Raw genomic sequence first — 20,942 nt, forward strand, 5'->3', positions numbered from 1 at the left:
CACACACACACACACACACACACACACACACACACACCTCTAAGGTACAGGTAGGCAGGTAGGAAAGTTTCATCTCTCCCTCTGTTCAGATGCGTCATTCCTTGTCTCATACATTAAGCCGATGCACATCACCCCCCCACACTCCCTCCCAAACACAGGAACACACAAACACACACAGTCAGTATGACCGTGCATCCGAAAAACATGTAATTTCAACAAACATGGTGAGTTGCCGAAAGCTTGCTGCAATTAGAGAGAGTCGTTTAGAGCGACTTCCTGGGGGTGCGCCACAGGAATTGCGACACTTATAGAACGGCGGGAAAACAAGCCCCATCGGCACACAGTCCCAGCCCTAAACCACACTCCCCGCTGCCAGGAAGGTCAGCTCGGAGCCCGCGGCTCAGGGGATGAGACAAGGCGAGACAAGACGAGACAAGACACTGATGTTCCCCTGAGGCGCTTCAAAAAGAAAAACTGGATCACAGCTGATTTAGTTTCCGGTGTGTTTCAGGTTCAAGAAATGGCTATAAGGGAATTTAAATAAACAGGAATATAAACAAATATTGTATCCATTTAATGCAGGGTTAGAGTTTTAAACATTACTTTGTAACTCAGGTAGACCCCACCCCAAACCACACACACACACACACACACACACACACACTAATACTCACTCTCTCCTTCAAACACACAAATATTCACACAGATGTTTTCTCTCTCTCACACACACACACACTCTCATTAAATCTATGACACAATTTCTCTCTTCCTCCCTCTCTCTCTATCACTAACACCACCAACTCTCTCACACATGTGCTCTCCATCACAGCCATGCACAACACACACGTTCTCTCTTGCTCACACACGCACACCGTCTTGCACCCCCCTCCCCCCTCCATCCCCTGCCCTGCCTCTCTCTGGCCTCCAGCACTCTCTTCCCCAGACGGCCAGCTGTGGCCAGAGGTCATCTGTTTTTAAGCGAGTTTGCCTTCGCCCCGTTCCCGCTCCATCCATTCTCCTGCACGCCTGGCAGAAAAGGATGATGGGAAATGGGGAGGCGGTTAGTGGGATGCGCGAGCTGTGTGTCCCGGTCCGGTCTGGTCATTAGTCAGGCCCGAGATCAGCGTTCAATTATTCATGCGCTTCTGCCCCAACCTTCAGCAGAGAAGAATGCCACTGCAGAGGGTAGCTGACAGCACAGGAAGGGGTGGGGGGGAGAGAGAGCGAGAGAGAGAGAGAGAGAGAGAGAGAGAGAGAGAGAGAGAGAGAGAGAGAGAGCGAGAGAGAGAGAAAGGGGTGTATGAGACAGTGAAAGAGGAGATAGAGAGAGAAATTGAAACAGAGGCAGGGAGAGAGAGAGGATACAGAATGAAAGAGTAAAGCAGAGGGACAAAGCACAAGAAAGAGAGAGAAAGAAGAGAACGTAACAGAGTGAGACGAAAGAAGAGAGAAAACAGGAGGAAGGGAAAGAGCAAAGGGGAGACTGATTGGCAGAGAGGGAGGCCAGGGAGTGGAAAAGAGAGATGCCAAGAGGAGAGCATCAGGGACTAAGGAGAGAGAAGATACTCCAAGGTACAGGGAGCGGAGACAAACGCCACTTCAATTCTGTTCAGCCTCCCTGATTCTGAGCAGGCTGGGAAATGGCCTTCTGTGTGTGTGTGTGTGTGTGTGTGTGTGTGTGTGTGTGTGTGTGTGTGTGTGTGTGCGCATGTGAACAAACAGACCTGGAATATGGATGCTTAAGGAGGTAGTATACTCCTCTGTGCACATTTGCGTTGCATTGACACAGGGTCACAATTGTTGGGAGGCACATGACACCCCCCCCCCGCAAGCCGCGTTGACGACGCAATTTTCATCACACACTGTGAGCGCAGGACACAGACACAGGACTATACCAGGCCTCTTAGGATCTGCTTTGAGTGAGATCTAAATTTCAAAATGTTATTTACATTTTTACATCTTCGACGCAGAGCAACTCTGACGGCAGTAAAATTACAGTATATGCACAACAAGTATGTGTGTGGGTAGTGCTTCTACATAACTATGGGTCATATATCAAATCTGCTTTTTGGTAGGCGCGTGGAGGCGCACATGCTTGTTTTTGTATGTGTATGTGTGTGTGTGCATACTTTATGTGTGTGTGGGTTGATGGAGAAGGGTGGACCCATAAGTGTGGATCATGTACCAAATCCCTTTTTCTCTGGGCGTAGGCATGTGTGTGTGTGTGTGTGTGTGTGTGTGTGTGTGTGTGTGTGCGGAAGAGAGCAGGTGTCTGCCCACACAGCAGAGATCCAGGAGAGATTTAGCAGCTTCAGTTCCGACAGAAAACTCTGCTTTGCTACACTTACCCTGCCTCTAACTGCAGCATGTGGACTGTAATCAGTGTGTAGATAGTGTATGCGTGGATAGTGCCTGGTGCGTGTGTGTGGGTGCGTGTGTGTGGGTGTGTGTGTGTGGGTGTGTATTCCAGAGGCTCTGTAGATAAAGCCCACCTAACTTCCTCCATTTAGCCCGGCAGGGAACGGATTCACTCCTGTTCCGGTGCTGGCCACTGTGTCCACACCAAATCAGCATTGAATCCAGATAACACGCATGAGCCTGCTGCCATCAGAGAGAGTTCAGTTGCAACTGAAGCACTACCATTTAAACTGTGCACACACCCAGTCTCTGTGGAACGCGATTCCTTAATCAGTCTGAGAGTGTTCTTGTATTGTAGGGTGACCGTTAGCCTTACATGCTGTTTATGAAATGTACAGTGCCGGCGCATGTTGAGAGGCTCTGGATGAGCGCCTCTTGTAAATGAATAAAGGCCACATTTGCATGCCATGTGGAATCCATCCCCTGAGGCCCACGCCCCAGTGGCTGATGGGAAGTCAATCTTCTCTGACTCTCCTGGGTTCAGCTCTTGGAACATTTTTTTTTTGTTGAGTTCATGGACATTAGTATCTATACATTTAGTTTATCATGTGTTTGTATAAAAATAATCAGCTTGTTTTCCCTAATAAGAACATTGCAGTTTGCCTTCACTCAAAAATGAGCACGTGCTTTCTGCTCTCCCTAGTGCTTCAACAGAGGGCATTATCTCCAGTCCTTATGGAAGGTTTCTATGTCATGTCCATTACCTGAAGGCCAAAACAGAGCCCTTGACAGAGCTCTCACCCTCACCAGCAGGATGGAGATGTTGGCCTTGCTGAAAGGTCAAACTCTTAATGCCAACCACCTGCAGCACAGAGTGGGTGACCTGATGCCTGGACAACTTGCACCCAGTGAAAAGTGAAGCAGATTTCCTGGCTGGTATTCAGGTTACTGCGCATTCCCTGGCTCCACAGGCTCACTGTGCAGACTCCGGCTCCCACAGCGCTCACTGTGCAGACTCCGGCTCCACAGCGCTCACTGTGCAGACTCCGGCTCCACAGCGCTCACTGTGCAGACTCCGGCTCCACAAAGCGCTCACTGTGCAGACTCCGGCTCCACAGCGCTCACTGTGCAGACTCGGCTCCACGCTCACTCATTACGCCACCGGCTCCCACAGCTCACTGTGCAGACGACTCACAGCCCTGTGCAGCGCTCACTGTGCAGACTCCGGCTCCACAGCGCTCACTGTGCAGACTCCGGCTCCACAGCGCTCACTGTGCAGACTCCGGCTCCACAGCGCTCACTGTGCAGACTCCGGCTCCACAGCGCTCACTGTGCAGACTCGCGCCACTGTGCAGACTCAGCTCAGCGCCACTGTGCAGACTCGGCTCCACAGCGCCACTGTGCAGACTCGCTCCACTGCCACTGTGCAGCCCAATAGCCAGCTCACTGTGCAGACTCGCTCCACAGCCACTGTGCAGCCATGCTCACTGTGCAGACTCCAGCTCCACTGCCATGATGCCCAACCCATTAAGGGTCTTGTGGATTTTGGACCCAAGCTACAGGACATGCATGCATGCCGCCATGTTATTTGCACATTTGGGATGATTTTCTTCACTGCTGCCCCCGGCCCATCCCCGGTCCATTCCCCTACCCCCGCCCGCCCCGCCTCAAACAACACCACCACGTTGCATTAACAAGGGCAACCTCACTAACTACCACCACCACCAGAGCACTCACCCTTCTTTGCCGCGGTTGTGGATGGCCAGCTCGTCGTTGATGCCCTCCTCGCTCTTGAAGGTGTCCCAGTCGAGGCGGGACTTCTCCAGCGTGCTCATCTTCTGCTTCTTCCCTCCGAGGCGGTTCAGGATGCCACTCATCCCCGCTGGCCTCTTCCCACTGAACAGGGACACGCAGACAACAACCGCGGTTAGAACAGCTATGATAACAGAATGTCGAGAGGAAATACAGTTCAGAAAGCACCTCAAAAACAATAACAAGACACACAGAGGAACTGAAGTTCAATAAAAAAGAAATTGTAAAGCATAAAATATTACAAACGATAGCTGTATGAGGGCCATGTGAGAGGCAGTGGTTCTCAAACTTTTTCAACCTGGGTACTACTAGTACTATGTGGTACTACTAGTACTACTACTACTACTACTACTACTACTACTACTACTACTACTACTACTGCATGGTGGTGACTCCTCAATTTTCCCACATTTTTTGCAATCTCAATCCTACTCTTACTCAGTTATTTTCCCACAATTTCACAATCTCAAAGCCCAAATACATTCTGTAAGCTACATGGAATGAGTTCAATGTGATGTGAAACAATGTTAAACATTTTCAAAGCTGTTCAATTCTCTGCTCAATTTTGTACACACACACACACACACACACACACACCCTCAGGTTGTCCTCATCATGCTTTGAACACGGTTGTGTTGCATTTTAAGCACCGTCAGTTTGGAAAAACCTGCGCTGCACAAGTGACTGACCTACCGAAATAAGTTTCATTGGGCATCTGAATCTGCTTCAACCTGTTGTCACTATTCAGCTCAAAAAGCTGTTCCTGTATTTCTACAGAGATGCTGTAGGCTACACGGTGTTGCAGACAAATGGATCCATAACACAGGGGACATCAATTCCAATGTAAACAGCCTAAATAGTGCAAATAACTCAAGTCGTTATATTGTATTAGTGGAGGTTTCTTTATTTGGGAAAGTGAAATCTTTCTTCTGGAGTTAAACTTGTGCTCGTCTGTGGCGCCTGCAGGTGTATGGCTGTATGCACTGTGCGTACCATCCGGCTTCTCAGCTATGACTAAAGAGAAAGAATTTCCCATGTGGATATTCACTCCCAAGTTGGTTTAACATAACTCCCCAACTCTATACTGTAGCCCATAAACTGCATGACAGCTATTTATATTTTTCTTTTATATTCTTGCATTTGTTCAACTTTATGAAGCAGAATTACGCACTCTAAGCTGTGTGGAACGCCACATTTGGTTTGCGTAGGAGAGAGAATGACGGGGCAGGCACACATGCCAACATCTACTTGTTGCTGGTTACCAGCAAACAATGTTAAGCTAATTCACTAACTCAAGACTTCAAGGCCATCATGGATGTAAAACGTATTTCTGCAAACAACAAAAACAGAAAGGATGGAGGCAGCAAAGCTAGACGAATTATTTCAAATGGGCAAGAACAAAGTAAATTGGTATACTTGTCAAAATGTTAATAATAGAGGGGCTCAATTATCGTGCTGAATGAAGCACAATTCTGCTTTACTGATGTTAAAACACGCAAGCTGTTTAAAGTAATACACAATGGTAAACAACAGTAAAGCAAAGCTAAATTTAGCCTTTTTAGGGCTGTATAAAGTTGACCAAATTAATATAGTCTGTAGTTAGGTGAGAATAAAGTAGGCCAGTGTTTATTAACCTTTTTTGTGCCACGGCACACTTTTGACACTTAAAATGTCCCACGGCACACTAACATCCTGTGTGAAGAAAAAATAAACATACCATAGCCTAAAATTTCAAATAATGCACAGATATGGCTTTATTAAGACCTGCTATGCAAGACCTGCTCAATAAAAACTGATATGTGAATTCCCTGGGTTTCATTTCATTTTCTTTGAAAACAGTTGCTTTTCTGGACCAGTGAGTGACATTTGGGTAATTTTCTGCGGAACACCTGATGAACTCTCACGGCACACTAGTGTGCCCCCCGGCACAGTGGTTGAAAAACACTGAAGTAGGCTACTTTGTAGGCTACATTATTAGCTGACCAATGCACAAACTTGCAATTGGGAAAGGACGAATATTAATACTGCAATCCTTCCAGAGTTTCATCAGTGATTAAAATGGCCGTTTAAATGGGCCCCCCCCCCCCCCCCCCCGTTAGAGAGCCACTGAATAAGATGACACTTCAAAGTGGTTTATGCTCTCTGCATGTGGCTTTTGACTTCTGCCTAAAATAAACTCACTCTACCCAACCACATTACATATGCACACAAGATGAAAAAAAGTTCTTAAAGAAGGTAGCTTTAGTGTAGACATGTTAGAGGTCCAGTAGTAAGTGTGCATGTGGATCCAAGTACAGGAGGGGGAGTATGAATACAGCAGCAATACAGGAGGGTTCTTGAAAACCATGACTGTTCAGACAAATACTCTTCTTCATCCTGGACAAAAGAAGTGCTACTCTGCATCTCCATACAGTATGCCATACACCCAGGGTTTCCTATGAACGTCTATCACAGACCTCAGAAATGTACAGATGTAAACAGACAGTGAGAGACAGATAGACAGCCAGACACACACACACTGATTCTCTGAGCATGGCAGATGCCTCATGATATAGAAAAAAAGGCGGACCCCTTGCTGTGATGTTTTCAAATGTGCCTGGTGCCTTTGAGGCTGTGCACCAGAGACGCTGGAGAGAGGAAACAAACACGACTGAGGAGGGAAACTGAGGACGAAACTCACCATGTTGAGAGGAAGGGGGGAGCGAGTAATGAATCATTCATTAAAGAGTGGTACGGCCCTTCTATCTCACACTCACACACACACACACACACACACACACGCACAAACAAACAGACATGAATGTTCATGGAATCCATCTTGCACTCTGAATGGCACTGGATATGTGGTAAGCACCTACAAGTACCTGGGTCTCCACCTGGACAATAAACTGGACTGGTAAGCAAACACTGACGCACTCTACAAGAAAGGGCAGAGCAGGCTGTACTTCCTGAGGAGGCTGCGCTCCTTCAATGTGTGCAGCAAGCTCCTCAGGATGTTCTACCAGTCTGTTCTACCAGCGTCCTCTTCTATGCAGTAGTATGTTGGGGAGGAAGCACAAAGAAGAAGGATGCTTGGGGCTTAATTTGACAGGCTGGTAAGGAAAGCTGGCTCTGTAGTGGAGCTGAACTGGAGTGCATCACTTCAATATCTGACCCTGAACAAACTGATCAACATCTTGGACAATGAGTGTCATCCACTCCACAGCACTATTGTTAAGCAGAAGAGCCTGATGAGCTGGAGACTTCGCTCACTGCCTTGACTCACAACAGACAGACTGAGGAAGTCATTCATCCCCAGGGCCATCAATGCATCACTTAAGGGAAGAGGAGAAATAGACTTCTCCGCATATTCTGTCTGCCTCTTCACCACCTCCATGTCTTGAACTGTCTGTCCACTAGCCACTTTTCCATTGTCTTCTGCCTCACTGTTTGCGTGCTTTATTAGCACATATGCACAACCCCTCCCTCCATGCCACAGCCGAATTGTGAGCACACTTATACCTTTCTTAATACAGTTATTTATACATAGATATATAGGCTTTATTCTTGCACTGTTGCACTGTTTGACTTACTCATTTGCACCATCACCATGACACTCATTCACAAAGAGCACCTTACCTTATGCACAGAGGACCACAGGCTCAGTCCCTGCTTCAGTCATTGCAAGTGCACCTGATTGATTAATCACCCACTATGTGGATACTGTTTTTGGGGGCCAAGCAGCGAAGCTGCGAAGGCACCCATTGAGGTACTAGCTTTTCCTATTATTACACTTCCGCCATTGGAGTCTATGGCAGCCCATAGAACGCCTGGCTAAAAAGTGCAGATTTTTTGGCAGAAAGTTTCGGGACACTCCACTGACCACTCACACTCATTTACGAACCTCTAAACCCAGCCGTCTAGCGCCACCAACAGGTCAAAATCTGCAAGGAAAGTGGTCTCATTTGGCCTCTAGGGGTGCTGTAATAGACAAATTGAGCTCACATCTCAGCAACTCTTTGGTGTATGAAGTCCAGGGACATGGTAGCTAATTCTGAGAATGCACAAGGACATTGGTGTAATTTGCGCCTCCAGGGGCACTATAACAAAGTAAATGAGCTTATTTCTCAGCCATTCTTTAACCAATTGCAATCAAACTTGCTGTGAGTGCTTGCTCAAGCCATGGCAACTCCATTCCTGCTATAGCGCACTGCTTGGCCCCCACATTGCTGCTTGCAGCTATATTTCAGAATTGATTTAGATTAAGTTTTATTTAGTATAATTTGTATTTTAGTATATTTTTTATCCTCAGTCCTTATTGCTTAGTTGTTTTTTTTTTATATTATATACTTTTAATGCTGTTAGTGAATGTGTGTGTGTGTGTGTGTGTTGTCTGTATGCTACTGTGACCTTGAATTTCCCCTAGGGATCAAGAAAGAAAGAAAGAAAGAAAAGAAACTATCTATCTATCTATCTGTCTGTGTAGCTCTGGCGGTGGCAAAGACCCAAACCCATCTATCTGTGCTCTGTGCTACATAATACAGAAGTCATCTTGACACGCGGGGTTTCGCTCCAGCGCCGTAATGAAATGGTAAACGATCTGTAGCACACGGAGCGGCTGAAGACATCAGACTAGGCTGCCCCCACTACCACCCACACACACACACACAGCTGGGGGACCTCGGGTATAGGGTATATCTGAGCGGGGGCCGTATGGGGGAAGGGTGTAACTGTGTCTGTGTGTGTGTGGGTGTGTGTGTGTGTGTGTGTTGGGGGAGCTTCCACTAAAGGTTTGGGGTGCAGTGAGGGGTGTCGGTGGTTCCAAGGACAGTTTCACGCCCAGGTGAGTCATGGCACAGGCCCCATGGAGAGTAACCACCACTGTGACCGGTGCTGAGACTGCTGAGGCTGCTCATTCTAGGAGCTCGAGCAGAGCAGCCGGGTGAGTGTGTGTGTGTGTGTGTGTGTCTGAGACAACACATAGCGACGAGAGAAGATACAGAAGCTGAATGGAGATGTGTGTGTACATGTATACAAATGTGTCTAAAAGGGACAGGTAAAATGTGTGCGTGTGTGTTTGTTTGTTTGTGTGTGTGTGTGTGTGTGTATCTATGGACAAATAGAAGACAAAAAAGGACAAAGAAAAAAAGATTATGTATAAAAGAAAAATGAATGTGCTTCTATAAGAGTGAGACATAGGAGTGCAGAGTTGTGAGCGTGTGTGTGTGTGTCTCTGTGTGTTTTAACTTGGGTCATGGAGAACAACAGGCTGCCATCAGAACAGTAGTGTTTCTCTACACTACACACACCACACACACACACACACACACACACAAACACACACACCTCATCATTAGGTTTCAGCTCAAATGATGACACCCGGCATCATTAAGACTTTAACAGCAGCCAGCTAACCACAACATTATGACAGCCAGGGCACACACACATTAACACCATGCAATTAGGCCCTGTGCAGCTCCAGCTACAACAAGCCTCTTTAACAAGCTCTGCCTGCCTGTCGTTTACACACACCCATAATGATGGAGCTGCAGAGATGAATTTAGTTCTCGATGTAAAGAACTTACATCGATGTCTCGATGTAAGTAATGTGTTTTTGTGCTTGTGCTTGTATGAGTTTTTGGTGCTTGCTAGTGTGTGTGTCGAGAAAGACAGGGGCGTCATGCATAGCTAGGAAAGTAAACACCATTATTGTACATACACAAACAATGCAAAACACATACACACACAGGTTCTCAGTCGTCAGCTCCTGCTTCCCTCTGAGGGTGTGAGTGCCTCAGGGAGGGAGAAGTGAAAGGTCTGCCTGACAGAATGTGTTTGCCATCACAGCAGCCCCTGTCAGCATCACATACAAACACACACACAAGAGGAGACAGCCAGGCCAGAAGACAAGAACAGAATGCATAGGAGGGAAAGAAAGAATCCCCCATTTTTTCCTCCCTCTATCCCTCTCTCCCCCTGTATTTTTTTTTATCTGTATTGTGGTACATCGTTTGTTTTGTGGTGTGCTTGTCTTGGCCTTTGGAGAGAAACCCATGGAGCTCCTGCAGCCAAAGAGACATCAACAGCACACAACCCTGTGCAGCCTGACCCAGCATAAAGTGCTACAGCTATGACATACACAGACACACATAACTGCATTAAACACACATTCACATAACTGCATTAAACACACACACACCTCCAGAATGTGTAGAAAAACATTATGCGCACACACACGCAAACCACACAATCACACACACACACCTGTAATTTATAACTTGTTACATAAAACCCATGATTACACACAGCTTTCTGCCAGCTGTCTGCTAAACACGGTTCCCACAGCCGCAGACTAAACAGCCCACACACACTGCACATGTGTGTGTGTATGAATGAGAAGCTGAGACTTTGGACTAGTTGTCCATACACAGTTACACACAGTACATTTCTGCACATTGCAAGGCTTCAACTTAAAGGGACATGGATTAAGCTTTGTCCTTAGACTAAGAGAACTTCAATGAAGCTCTCCACTGGGGATTTAGTTCAGGACTAAGATTAATCTACGTCTGGGAAACTAACGCCTAAATGTATTCCCCCATGTCCAATTCACGAATTAGCACAATGATATTTCGTGACAGATGTACCCAACACACAACAACCCCAGCCCACACTCACTTCCAACTCCACTTCCACACGCCAGATCAGATGTGCGCACCTAATGGCCTTGGACGTGTTTGACAACAAATCAAAAGGCTTTTATGAAACGGTCCCTGTTGGCCCACTCCCATGCCCTCTGGGGTTCCGCTCAGCCCTGCCCTGCCCAGCCTGTGTGCTGCATGTAGCACGGTGGAGCTCCAAAGCTACAGTCCCCATCATAACCAGATAACAGTCGTCCTCATGGCAACTAGTTACAGGCCAGACTCAGCGTTTACAACAATTCCTCAGTGGCCGTTTTTCCAATGGATTTAAATGTATTGTCAGAGTTAATAATTCATAAGGTCCTGTCCCCTGTTAAGATGCAGTACCCCCTGTCCATGGCTAAGCTGTGATGGAGCATCTGCTAAAAGGGCCCAACCCTAATCTCCACAGGTTGTGGCCGCTGCCAAGCACTTCTAGCCGTGAACATATTCATTGGAAACCAGAGTCACTAGCGCCTCATTGCTCTGCAATACCAGCAGAGGCAGGGAGGAGGAGGAGGGGGAAAAAAAATATCGATCGGAGAGTAATCAATCCATTCATACATACGGCCGCGCAGAGTAGCAGCCGAGGCACTGTGGTGATGAATATAGTGTGGGGATACAGTACCATGGCAGGATCTATAGGCGTCTGGGCCGAGTGATGTGTGTTTCGGAGGGCGCCGACAGTGACAGATGGAGGCGCTTGGGACGGAGGTGCCGCAGGTGACTGAGGAACGTGAAGCGGAAACACGAGGGAGGAGGAGGAGGAGGAGGAGGAGAGGGTTTTTTTCAGCACAGGGGTGTGCAATGCGGTTGAGTGGGAAACTAAAAAAAAAGCCTCTGCCTCGATTTCTCTTTTGAGAGAGAGATGGAGAGAGATAAAGAACAAGAGCGAGAGAGAGAGAGATGGAGAGAGAGAGAGAGATGGAGAGAGAGAGAGAGAGAGAGAGAGAGAGAGAGAGAGAGAGAGAGAGAGAGAGAGAGAGAGAGAGAGAGAGAGAGAGAGACGAGAACAGATTGTACAAATGAAGCCCAAACAGTGACAAGAGAAAAATGAGGGAAAGGAGATACAATAAGAGAGAGAATCAGAATCAACAGACCCAGTGAGCTATTTTCAATGTGTTCGTTTCTTACTTTGGCTCCAATGACTAAATAGCCTCTATAGAACATTTAAACTGATCAAACTCAAAGTGAATGAAGAGAGACTCAAGTGAGAGACACACTTAGGGACAAACAAAAGAAGAGAAACTACCAAAAGTGTTAGTATCTGCGGACCTACTGCTCGTTCCGTTACCATCCACACACCTGCTTTTCCTCTCACTTCACACATGCAAGTGTGCAGCCACGCCCCCAGTGTGTGCTTTAGGATGCTGCTTTAAACACGCTCCGACAGGGAATCAATAGGCAATCAGGGCTCAACTGATAGTCAATGCAGCCTGATGGTGCTGGAGAGGGGGAGAGGGGGAGAGGGGGAGAGGGCAGGCCGGCCGGCTGGGCACTGAGCCACGCTGCAGCGCTGGAGCCTGGGCTGAATGCTAAACACCAAGCCAAGGTGACAAGACCTCAAAGCCCACAGCAGCCTGACAAACCAGCACACCAGGCTGCAGGCATGGCTAGTGTTAGTCTCACTCTCTCTCACACACACACACACACACACACACAGATAGAAATGTATGAGTGCATGTTATTATGTTGAGGTTGGACATATCCAAATACCAAACTGTAACCATTGTGGGTGAGTTTTGGCAAAATGCTTCCAGCCAAACACAAACCCAGTGAATGAAGTGTGTCTATTCTGGCCATTGTTAATTAATGCCAATTCAGACTTGTTGACCGAAAAACAGCAGATGCATTTAACTTTCCAAAACATGAAAGTACTGTATATTTGCATTTAACGTTCCAAAAAGTTAATGCAAAATACAAAACCAGGAAAGACAACAATAATTAAAAAAAACACTGTTCAGTGTGTGTGTGTGTGTGTGTGTGTGTGTGCCGCATGTGCCTGTCTCCGAGATGTAATGTGTGATCTTAGTCAGGTTTATTTGAAATCTGCAGTCTCCCATGACTGCGACTCCATTACTGTCTCAGATGAAGACTGAGAATCTTCTCTGACCGTGAACTGATACGCACACATCACACACAAATAATTGCACTACAAAGTACATTTCCCACACACATACACATGCATTCGCGAAGTACCTTCCATGACACACACACACACACACTTCCTGTTAGAATGCAGACAGAGGGCAGATGTTGCCCTATGGGCCAGAGACATAGCAGCCTATACACCAGATTCAGATAAAGACTATGCACTGGGTTCATATAAAGAGGGAAGCTATCCAAACGCTGAGTTCTACGTGTTACTAGACTAGACTTAGATATAGATGTCCTGCCACATCATCAGTCCAGGCAGGGATGCAGGGGTGTACATTTGTGTGTGTCAATGTAAGTGTGACCGAGACTGAGAGAAAGAGAAAGTGTGTGTTAGACTTGGAACTGCTCCGTTCTGAAAACTTTAAGCCAGTGCCATTTGCCACTACAGCATACGTGCACATAAGCTAGTACAGTATGTCTGTGTGTATTGGCCTTTGTGTGTGTGTATTGGCCTTTGTGTGTGTATTGACCTGTGTGTGGGTATTGACCTGTGTGTGGGTATTGACCTGTGTGTGGGTATCTGCATGTGTGTGTATCTGCATGCGTGTGTATCTGCATGCGTGTGTGTATCGGTATACATGTGCGTGTATCTGCATGCGTGTGTGTATCGGTATACATGTGCGTGTATATCGGCGTGTGTGTATCGGCATGTGTGTGTGTGTTTCGGCATGTGTGTGTGTGTATCGGCATGTGTGTGTGTGTGTGTATCGGCATGTGCGTGTATCGGCGTGTGTGCGTGTATCGGCGTGTGTGTGTGTATCGGCATGCGCACGTGTATCGGCATGCGCGTGTGTAGCTGCATGTATCTGCATGCTTGTGCCTGCTGAAGCACCGGGTTGGTGCACCCCCTCGGTACCATTAGCATTGCTGCTATTAGTCTGCAGAAGCTCAGATGACCCCAGTGTGTGGAGACAGACAGGAAACCTGTTTAAGGCACTAGGACTGCAGCTGCATAAAGGACACAGGCCAACTTGGCAGAGACCAACCCATTGGGGAGAGAAGGGGGGAAGAGAGGGGGGTCAGAGACTGAGAGAAAAGGAGAGTGGGGGATAGAGAGAAGGATATACTGTAAGCATCTACCAACACTGTATATGTAAATCGTAATAAACAACAACAATAAGCTAAATGCATTATTTGATTACTAGGTACATATTGTGTTCATTACATGAAGAAATACAATTTTATACTTTGTGAGTGTGTGTGTGTGTGTGTGTGTGTGTGTGTGTGTGTGTGTGTGTGTGTGTGTGTGTTGCTGAGAGACTGGGGGAGGTGGTGTAAACCTGGTCCTCTTTGCTCTGGGCTGCTCGTTAAGCTGGCGGTTTGACAGAACGGCAGTAACGGAGGGACTGGAACCAGAGCCAGAGGGAGCAGGCAGGGTGATTAAAAGCAGTAAACAAACCCGACCAATCACACTAATGAGCCTGTCGCATCACAAAGGGCCTCAGGTCAGCACTGAGCTCTGATTGGCTGAGCGCCGGCAATATGTCAGGATGAGATGGAACACTCTTGACCCTGAAGGAGAGGGAACCGGTGAGTGAAGTTATGCCAAGCTAGCCTGGCAGAAGTGTGTGTGTGTGTGTGTGTGTGTGTGTGTGTGTGTGTGTGTGTGTGTGTGTGTGTGTGTGTCGGCATGCGCCGCGTGTATCGGCTCTTGCTTGTGTGTAACTGCATGTATCTGCATGCTTGTGCCTGCTGAAGCACGGGTTGGTGCACCCCCTCGGTACCATTAAGCATTGCTGCTATTAGTCTGCAGAAGCCCTCAGATGACCCCAGTGTGTGGGAGACAGACAGGAAACCCTGTTTAAGGCACCAGGACGGGGCAGCCGCATAAAGGACAGGCCAATCCCTGGCAGAACCAACCCATTGGGGAGAGCTGGGGAAGAGAGGGGGTCAGAGACCGAGAGAAAAGGAGAGGGGGGATAGAGAGAAGGATATACTGTAAGCATCTACCAACACTGTATATGTAAATCGTAATCAAACAACAACAATAAGCCAAAATGCATTATGTTGATTACTCAGGCACATTGTGTTCATTACACGAAGAAATACACCTTTATACTTTCAGAGTGTGTGTGTGTGTGTGTGTGTGTGTGTGTGTGTGTGTGTGTGTGTGTGTGTGTGTGCGTGTTGTTGAGGAGATGGGGGAGGTGGTGGGAACCTGGTCCTCTTGCTCTGGGCTGCTCGTTAAGCTGGCGATTTTGACAGAACGGCAATCTTGGGAGGACCTGGAACCAGAGCCAGAGGGAGCAGGCAGGGTGATTTAAAAGCAGTAAACAAACCCGACCAATCCCACTAATGAGCCTGTCTATCCATCAAAAGGGCCTCAGGTCAGCACCGAGTCTGACTGGCTGGCTCGGCAATATGTCAGGATGAGATGGAACACTCTTGACCCTGAAGGAGAGGGAACCGGTGAGTGAAGTTATGCCAAGCTAGCCTGGCAGAAGTGTGTGTGTGTGTGTGTGTGTGTGTGTGTGTGTGTGTGTGTGTGTGTGTGTGTGTGTGTGTGTGTGTGTGTGCGTGCGTGCGTGCGTCAATACGTGCGTGTGTGGGGCCATTTGTTTCCCGATGAGTCACTTGGTTTTTTTCTCTCTCTTCCTCTCTTTTCCAGTATCACTTTTCCCTCTGATCTTCAAAGGGTGACCCTGGCAAGTATGTGGTGTGTGTGTGTGTGTGTGTGTGTGTAAAGAGGAGCACACACCTGCAGGGGGCTCACAGTACAAAGCTTCCTCCATGGCACCACCTGCTCACTGAACACACACGCACCTGCTCACCCCACAGCCTCGATAACCTCACCTGAATATGAACACACAAAGGCACCATTTCACAATGGTGCCAACCTGCCCTACCTTCACCCTGTTAGGCTACTCTCAATATAAACAGCTTCATCACACACACACACACACACACACACACCAGAAAAGGTAACACACAATGGTAGGACTATACTGAATACTGACGCCACAGGTGGGCGTTTGAGCAAATATATTGCTCTGGCTGGTCAGGCAATGTCCTCTATTGTTTTCCTCTCCCTCCCTCAACATCAGTCTTTCTGGCCTCTTTCTTTCCTTAACTCAGCCTTAATTCAGTCTCCTTAACACTCCCTTTTAACTACAGTTCTCCTGAATGTCTCAAAGAAAGGAAAAGGAGAGGTATAAATAACATCCTGTTCATGCTGTCCACGCCTTCTATCCATCTCCTCTCTCTCCTCTTTCTGAAGGAAATGGTCTGTTTTTAGATTTGCATCTCAAGAAACACAAAAATCAGAAAGAAAAACTGCTGAGTAAGGGATCCAGATAAAGCCATTGGCCACAGCATAGATGGGATCCAGATAAAGCCATTGGCCACAGCATAGATGGGATCCAGATAAAGCCATTGGCCACAGCATAGATGGATAAATGGGATGCAGTAATGTACAACTCTATGATGATGATGATGTGAAGTCCTGCTTCACAGAGACGGCTCCGCCTGGGGCAAGGGAGGAACCCTGGAGTCCCAAAATCCCCCAAAGTCCCCCGACTGTCTGATTGCAAAACCACACACACACACAAAAACACACACACACACGAACCCCCTCCTCCCACACACACGCATGCACTACAACCACATCATTTCAATTCCATCATCATTTTCCAGACATATGAGCTCAGAACTAGGGGCTACATTTTGTGTGTGTGTGTGTGTGTGTGTGTGTTGGGCACTGATGGGGACATGTTGGTGGCATTACCTCTAACCCCCCACAACGAACCACTTGACAAATCCTCCCCAAATGCTGTTTCAGCCATGTACAACAGCACATAGGTCACTGGCTCTGATGTAACTACAACAGCACATAGCTTTCTCCCTCTTCTACACACACACACACACACACACACACACACACACACACACACCAACCAAAGTTGCAAAATATAATCTTGATATCCTTTGTTCTATGCTTTCTCTCTTTCTTTTTTCACACACACACGTTTGCTGACAGCAGACTAACAACGGGGGTCTGAAATGCATGATGTTCCTGGATCTCAGAATCATGATGTGCTACGACAGTCAGCTGTTCCACCTGCTTCTACTTTCAAAGACACTACCACACCTTTCAATGAGTGGAAGACATATGTGCGTGTGTGCGTGGCCCATCATGTCACCTTTCCTTGTCAAAACTCCCCTTAGACACACACACACACGTGTCGCAGCTTGTTCATCTTAAAGTGCCCCAGTTATAGTTCGTCACCACATCCTTATAGCTCAGTAATGGCTTTTCCTCTTCTACTCCAACGCACACTGTCCGCAAACCCACACACACACACACACACACACACACACCCTCCAGAATCAATCAGAACGGTAAAGGGGGCTACAAGGGAAAGAGGAGAATAGTCAAGCCACTACTACAGGAATGATTTCACACTGACAGGTATAGCAGCATGATTAGTTGCAATGCTGCTAGTGTGTTTACCAGAGACCAATAAGGAGGATAAGGCAAGGTCACTGCAAATAATTTCTCATGAGGCATCAAAGAAGAGTGATTCGCGCACACGCACACAACTGTTTAATACTTAATACAGTGTCTAACTATAAATCAACCAGATGCTACTTTGTGTCCTATGAAGCCAGTTTCGGGTATGTAAACTTGTTCTTACAGCCTCCCTGGGGAAACTGCCATTGGCAGGCTCAAACTCCAAGCTGAAAAACGGTAAAAGTCTGTCGCCTGCCTCGTTTGGAAGCCCCCTCTAAATGGAGGCACTCGGCTCCACTTAGCCCCAAACATTTCCTTTCGCAAACACGCCGGCAAGTATGAGGGATAACACACTTCCTGCCATCTTAAGAGCTGTGTTGTTCCAGGGACAGGGTCAAGAGTTGACAGCCTGTCCTGCACACACTCAAGTGACAAAGGCTTCCACAGGCTGCTAGTCTAGGCACAGTGGGCTCCTTCAGGAGTGACCGAAAAAAGAAAAAAAATCAGGAACGTTTTCTTAAATCATTAAAATGTTTGCATTTTTTTGTTGACACTGTCACACTGGTGGAGTGTGTGTGAGGCAGGGCTCCGAACCGGTTCAAGGAACGAAAACGAAAACTGAAAACGAACTGAATTTTACGAGGAGCGGAAACGGAAGCAAAAACAAAATGGTCTTCAACTGTTCCGGAACAGAAATGTTATTCTGAAATCCACAAAACCGGTTAATAACGTTTTTTTTTCGTTCTATAACTGCTGATAATTTGATTTCTGCAGTTTGAAAAAAAAAACGAATAAATGAACCTTTGGTCCAAATGTGTATATTTTGTCTTGCTGTTGTAATGTAACCTATCCGTCTGCCACTTCGGATCTTAGGCCAGCTCGTAGCGTAGGCTACTGAAACTGATTTGGAAATTGTTTGTAGCCTATGCGTAATTTTAAAGCCCATTTTGCCTGTCCATGCCTTGTCGTGTCGGCAACAGACAGGTTCGTTTATAAACAGGGTTGGAATTATAGCGCAAGCCTTTGAAGATCTCCATATGGATAAAACTTAGGCTACAACCAGGTAAGGAGTTTAGCACGTATCCAGAAATATTTTTGATAAGAAATTATTTATAGGCATAGGTTAGGCCTACAGTAAGTCTGTAGGCTATGGGATGGATAGCCCATCTGAATGTTTTTGGATGCCGCCTGTGATTTATTATTTTTGGGCATAGCTACGGTATAAATACGGGAAATAATGAGTACGTCTATTCTAAGGTAAAGTCCACAAAATAGACTTGATAGGCCGCCAAACACTGCCGAACTTAAGAACTAACGATATTTTTGCGTTCCGAACCGGTTCAGGACCGATATGTTGGTGGCGGAACGCATGCAAGAACGAAAACGTTAAACATAGGCCTACCTGAACCGTTCGGAACAGAACGTTTGAAAAATAATTTCGTTTTCAAGCCCTGGTGTGAGGTAAGACTTGCAGGCACAACCACTCCTTTCTGCGAAAAAAAGCATTAGCCTCCATTAGCCCGAACGTCACACACAGCAACACAGACAGTGATGGGTTCATCTGTGCTGGCAGCAGCTAGCGTAAAGGATGCATCCCTTTTGTGGGAGTACGGTTTCACATTTTATAAGTATCTATACTGTTTTGATCCCGTGAGGAAAATTTGGTCTCTGCATTTATCCCAATCCGTGAATTAGTGAAACACACTCAGCACACAGTGAACACACAGTGAGGTGAAGCACACACTAATTCCGGCGCAGTGAGCTGCCTGCAACAACAGCGGCACTCGGGGAGCAGTGAGAGGTTAGGTGCCTTGCTCAAGCACTTCAGCCGTGCCTACTGGTCGGGGTTTGAACCGGCAACCCTACGGTTACAAATCCGAAGCGCTAACCAGTAGGCCACGGCTGCCTCACATTTCCAGAGTGCCCCCCTCTCTCCCTCTCTCTCTCTCTCCCTCTCTTCTTTCTCTACTGTCTCTCTCTGTCGTGCAGAACTGAAGCCACACTGGGGGCTGCAGGAGCTGGGGGAGGATGGAACCCAGTCCTCATTATCCACCGGCTCTGCAGCTCCAGCTTTTTTGTGGGTCACGGAACACTTTCAGCCAGCCTCTGGAGTGAGTGGCCTCATTTAGTCACAATGTCACTATGGCGACAGTGGAACGCAGACATTGCTGCTGATGACACGGTACACGTCACGAGAGGCAGGAACTTATTAGTGTATGTGAAGGATGTGCTCTTGAGCTGAACAATTATTTTATTTATTGGTGCAGACAAAAAAAGAATGTGTGCTCAGGGCTCCAGAGTGCAACCAATTTGTCGTGATATGCTTAACCTAATTTTTCAAAAGTCGCGACAAAAAAAAATCGGAGGGTTGCACGGTCGCGACCAGCTATTCGAGAGAGGAAAAAGTGCCAGCATTGAAACTCTACCTTTGGTTCAATAACAGACACATATTTGGCCAATATCGTGGTTTAAACAAATCACAGATAGTGAAGGGCGAGACCTCCCCTCTGATTGGCCGTGGCCCAGTGCCTGTGTGTAAATTTGAAAATGTGTGTGCTGCAGAGAGAGAGAGAGAGAGAGAGAGAGAGAGAGAGAGAGAGAGAGAGAGAGAGAGAGAGAGAGAGAGAGAGAGAGAGAGAGAGAGAGAGAGAGAGAGAGAGAGAGAGAGGTCAGAGACCCGTCAGATAAACAGAGTGGATGTAGTTGCATTACAGTGTGGTCACATAGGCCGAGATAAATGTCCCTCTCCCCACTGCCTCAAGTGGCTGGCAGCAGCAAACCGATCAGACGAGCCCGAGATGATGATCAAGTTTATCGTTGCCTACGATAGGCATAGTGAAACTTCCCTTCATTTTCATAAACATTATAATTTATATACTAATGTATAAATTAGTCTAATTGAGCCTTCATGAATTTTTTTGTTTTTCAATTACACTCATGGACGGTATTGTGTCTCAGGCTCTTTGGATCATTGAAATCAATCTCAGACACCTGTGATAATTAGTTTGCCAGGTGAGCCCAATCAAAGGAAAACTACTTAAGAAGGATGTTCCACATTATTAAGCATGCCACAGGTTTCAAGCAATATGGGAAAGAAAAAGGATCTCTCTGCTGCTGAAAAGCGTGAAATTGTGCACTACCTTGGACAAGGTATAAAAACACTAGATAGTTCCCGAAAACGTATGCGTGATCATCGTACTGTGAAGAAATTTGTCGCAGATTCAGAACAGAGGCGGGTTCATGCAGACAAAGGCATAATAAGGAAGGTTTCTGCCAGAAAATTCATAGGATTAGGAGAGCAGCTGTGGCGGAACTGGCTGGGGCACCTGCACCGTACGCCGGCGACCCGGGTTCGATTCCCGCCCCGTGGTCCTTTCCGGATCCCACCCCTGCTCTCTCTCCCATTCGCGTCCTGTCACTCTCCACTGTCCTATCGTTAAAGGCATAAAGCCCAAAAATATATACTTTATAATATACTTTAAAAAAAGAGCAGCTGCAAACAGGTATTT

At 47.0% G+C, this 20,942-nt stretch overlaps 1 protein-coding gene across 2 annotated transcripts in view; it reads right to left on the minus strand.

Annotated features, from left to right (window-relative positions):
* cfdp1 (craniofacial development protein 1) overlaps positions 1–20,942 on the minus strand; it is a 53,754-nt gene that overhangs the window by 4,707 nt on the left and 28,105 nt on the right. For both annotated transcript variants that reach the window (XM_048257190.1, XM_048257191.1), the window contains one exon: positions 4,096–4,254. In XM_048257190.1, the coding sequence (XP_048113147.1) occupies positions 4,096–4,254 (159 nt within the window). The remainder of the gene's footprint in view (positions 1–4,095; positions 4,255–20,942) is intronic.

Source organism: Alosa alosa, chromosome 11 (assembly GCF_017589495.1).
Source record: "Alosa alosa isolate M-15738 ecotype Scorff River chromosome 11, AALO_Geno_1.1, whole genome shotgun sequence".
NCBI classification, from domain to species: Eukaryota; Metazoa; Chordata; class Actinopteri; order Clupeiformes; family Clupeidae; genus Alosa; species Alosa alosa.